The 3,557-nt window shown below is 39.6% G+C and overlaps 1 protein-coding gene across 1 annotated transcript in view; it reads left to right on the top strand.

Annotated features, from left to right (window-relative positions):
• The first annotated feature begins 2,676 nt into the window (after positions 1 to 2,676).
• The window catches only part of LOC101859212 (tubulin alpha-1A chain), an 8,481-nt gene continuing 7,600 nt past the window's right edge, over positions 2,677 to 3,557 (top strand). The window contains exon 1 of the mRNA XM_005111453.2: positions 2,677 to 3,106. Coding sequence (XP_005111510.1) covers positions 2,824 to 3,106 — 283 coding nt within the window. The 5' untranslated portion in view covers positions 2,677 to 2,823. The remainder of the gene's footprint in view (positions 3,107 to 3,557) is intronic.

The following is a 3,557-nucleotide window of genomic DNA, read 5'->3' as shown; positions in this document are numbered from 1 at the left end:
GGGGTGCGCGTTTGTGTGTGTCAAATCATAATCTATAGAAAGCCTTTCGAGAACAAATAACATTCTTGTTGGCTACATGATAGCTAGTTGAAAACGAAGAGGTACACGTATATTTTTTTTCCACCGCCAACAAATAGGCTCAGTTAGTAATAATTATAATGTAGTGATATGATAATTGTGTATTTCTTTTCGAGAGTAGGCCAACGATCTAGCGTTTACTCTGCAAAGCTAAGGAGAATATTCCTCACAAGCAAAATATGCAGCACATTTTTTTGTTAAAGTATGCGCTTAAAGGGGGGGGGGGGGGGGGTACACCCCCAAAATCAAAATTCGGCTCAAAATCATGGAGTTTGAGGTTGTAGGCATTTTTAGCTTCCTCAGACTCTCCTACAGCTATTTCATGGCATAAGAACCCCCCCACAACCGTATTATTTTTTCCCATACCTGGCATGTTTGTAACCGCCATTTCCTCATTAAGTCAGTATTTTATTTTTCTTCATCGGCCGTTTTCTCAAAATGCAACTTTTCTCTATACTTTTTAAAATAACTCCACCATTTTTCATCCAATCTTCATGAAATTTTCACGGAATGAAGACAAGAGGTAATACAAAAAATTTGTCTGTTGAATTTTTTATATATGGAACAGATTTTTGTTGGTGTGTCTGGAGTGTGGATTTTCACGGATTTTTGGCAAACTTGAATGTTACCTCAGGAAAAAATTCATTAAAAATTTTCTAATTCGATTAGGAAAAAAACAACAGACAAATTTTTTAATCTAATGTTTGTAAACACGCATGCAAAAAAACAATCAATTTCCACGAGCGATAAGTGCGGTATTCATTACGTAAGACATGTCAATAAAATCCAATATGGCGGCGTATCCATAGAAACGAAACTTTTTTCTCAAATTTGATTGCGGATTTTAAGACTCCTTACTATGCTTGTTAAATTGTGAAATTTGGTAAAATTCGGTCCAGTAATAAGCGAGATAGCCTCCAGGTGTAGCCCCCCCCCCCCCCCGCCCCTTTTTTTTAAATACAAACTTGTAGAGCCTACTTTAATAGGAACGGTACAAATATTTGTGCTTAAGAAGATTGAGATGTCTGGACCATGTCAACAGAATGGACGACAACCGGATTCCGAAGTAATTTCTCAATTCTCCGTGGAAACTTACTACTGAAGTGTCATTAAGCCATTTCCAAAAGAGGGATATTAACATGTTCTTATGCATACATGTAGTAGAATTGTAAATGGGTCGACTTATCAATGTCATGCTCATACTGTGCCGGAACAGCATAGGCCGGGAACTGCTGCTTTTTCTTTCCTCATCCTTAATATCGTCATTTGTCATCTACTTCTTTTGTATGTTTGTCACTAACTCTCTTGTGAACTGCTATTTCTGGAGTGACTTGATAGTCGAAGCAGACTTTGTCCTAGAGAGGTGAGCAGAGTAAGGCTGATTTCCCCATTTGAACTTCTCCGTTGACACAAGGTAAGATAAGATAAGATGGATAATACTTTATTATCCCAAAGGCAAATTTTTCTTGGCTGTACAGGACCATAAAAACACATACAGGTATACATAAAGATTTAAATTATAAATTACTCTCATTAAAATTCAAGAAGCAAAGCTCACAAAATGTACATATCACATCAGATGCATCATTCGACCACATGCGGGAATTTAATTACACGACCTTTAGAGATACATACTCGAAAGAGCTATTCACATTGATGCTTATTCTGACAATAGCCTGACGCTAGGAAACACTTCTTTCATATCTTTCTGTCTTTGTTTTTAGAGGCACATATCTGCCGCTGCGTGATCTCACAATTTGCGTGGAAAGGGGGTGTGATGGGTCGTTTTTAATGCTTTTTATCTTTTTTATACTTGCGGTCGTATATATTTTATCAATTCTAATAAAATAATATCCTGAGATCTTGCAGGGTTTCGTATTGGTTCTGACAAATTTTTCTTCATATTTCATCCTGCAATTCCCAGCCCAGAAGCAACTACAAAATAGGAGCACGCTTTCAATCATAGGATGGTATAAAGGGGCATAATCTTATTATCGACACGAAAACTTCTTAGTTTCCTTAAAATGAATAAACAGTGGTTGCAATTGGCCTTGGTGCTCATATGACCATATGCTGTTGAGAGCGCCGTAAAACCATACTAAAGCAAACAAGGAGAACTTTTCCAGGGGAAAAAGATCGAGAGGAAGGCCAAAATTGAGATACAAAAGACACTTTAAAAAAAACAGCTTTTCAGTTTGAAGTAGATCTAGATATAGATGTCGGCATCTGGGAAGAAATAGCAGAGGACAGGAAAACATGATGAAGGAAAGAACTATGTACATGATGTATTGTGCTAGAAAGCAGCCCCAGAAACAACCAGGCCGAGAAGCGTCAACGACGAAAGGAAAACAGCGGAATACAGAGTTTCGATCCACTTCTGCGCTTCCAACATAGGAAGAATTAGCCTAGCCATGAAAGAAACCTAGAACATAGGCCAAGCATAGGCCTAACCCTTTTTTGTCTTACCATATAGGCCTAAATAGCCTAGGCTACTGGCACGTTTTGGTATTCCCGCTTTTCTCTCAGTGTTTCTTTTAATTCATGACGCACCTTTCTTGTTGCTATTCACACATAATGATGATGTCACTGTCTACTTGCATAGCAACCAAAATCATTTCGTTGTGTACTTGAAGCTGAGGTTGTCGACAGCTAGCCTAAGTTTAAATCAACAGGCATACCTGTCAACCTTGAAATATCCAGGAGTTTGGACTGTACATGTGAGGGTCGGCAACTAGATCTAGCAATATGCGTGAAGTTATTTCCATTCATTTGGGGCAGGCTGGAGTACAAATCGGTAATGCATGTTGGGAGCTCTATTGTTTGGAACATGGTATTCAACCAGATGGCCAAATGCCTTCAGACAAAACAATTGGAGGAGGCGATGACTCTTTCAATACCTTCTTCAGCGAGACAGGTTCTGGAAAGCACGTCCCGAGAGCAGCATACGTTGACTTAGAACCCACTGTGGTAGATGAAGTTAGGACTGGCACTTACAGACAACTGTTTCACCCGGAACAGTTAATCACCGGTAAGGAATCCGCGTGGTTTTTTTTAAAGCGTCGATAGGATGTGATCAATTTGGAATGAACCAGCGAGCAGTTGAAAACGAAACCCCCGATATCCCTTCCCCTATCCACAAATCGAACCTGATCCGTAACCTCAGAGCCTAACTCTTCCTCTTCCTCCTCAAATATTCTTTTGCCTTTAAGCCTACGGCACGGTCTTGATGGGAAGGACTTCCGTCTTGATGTAGCAAGAGACCATTCAATGGTATGATCTTAAACGATAAGTCCTTGCTAAGTGGATCTAGATCTAGATTATCTAGCTCCATTCATTCCTCCGCCTCCTTTTTTAAATAAGGAAATTGTTCATGTTTGTACAATTTTGGGGGAAGGGGGGAGGGCAGCTGAACCCCCTCCCTTTTTTTCTTCTTTATATAAGAGTGCGTTGTCAGGTTTGTTCGATATGAGAAGGGGGGG

The sequence above is a fragment of the Aplysia californica genome, unplaced genomic scaffold (assembly GCF_000002075.1).
Source record: "Aplysia californica isolate F4 #8 unplaced genomic scaffold, AplCal3.0 scaffold01060, whole genome shotgun sequence".
In the NCBI taxonomy this organism is placed as follows: domain Eukaryota; kingdom Metazoa; phylum Mollusca; class Gastropoda; order Aplysiida; family Aplysiidae; genus Aplysia; species Aplysia californica.
The sequence above is the reverse complement of the archived record's forward strand: the minus strand, read 5'-3'. Positions and strand labels throughout refer to the sequence as shown.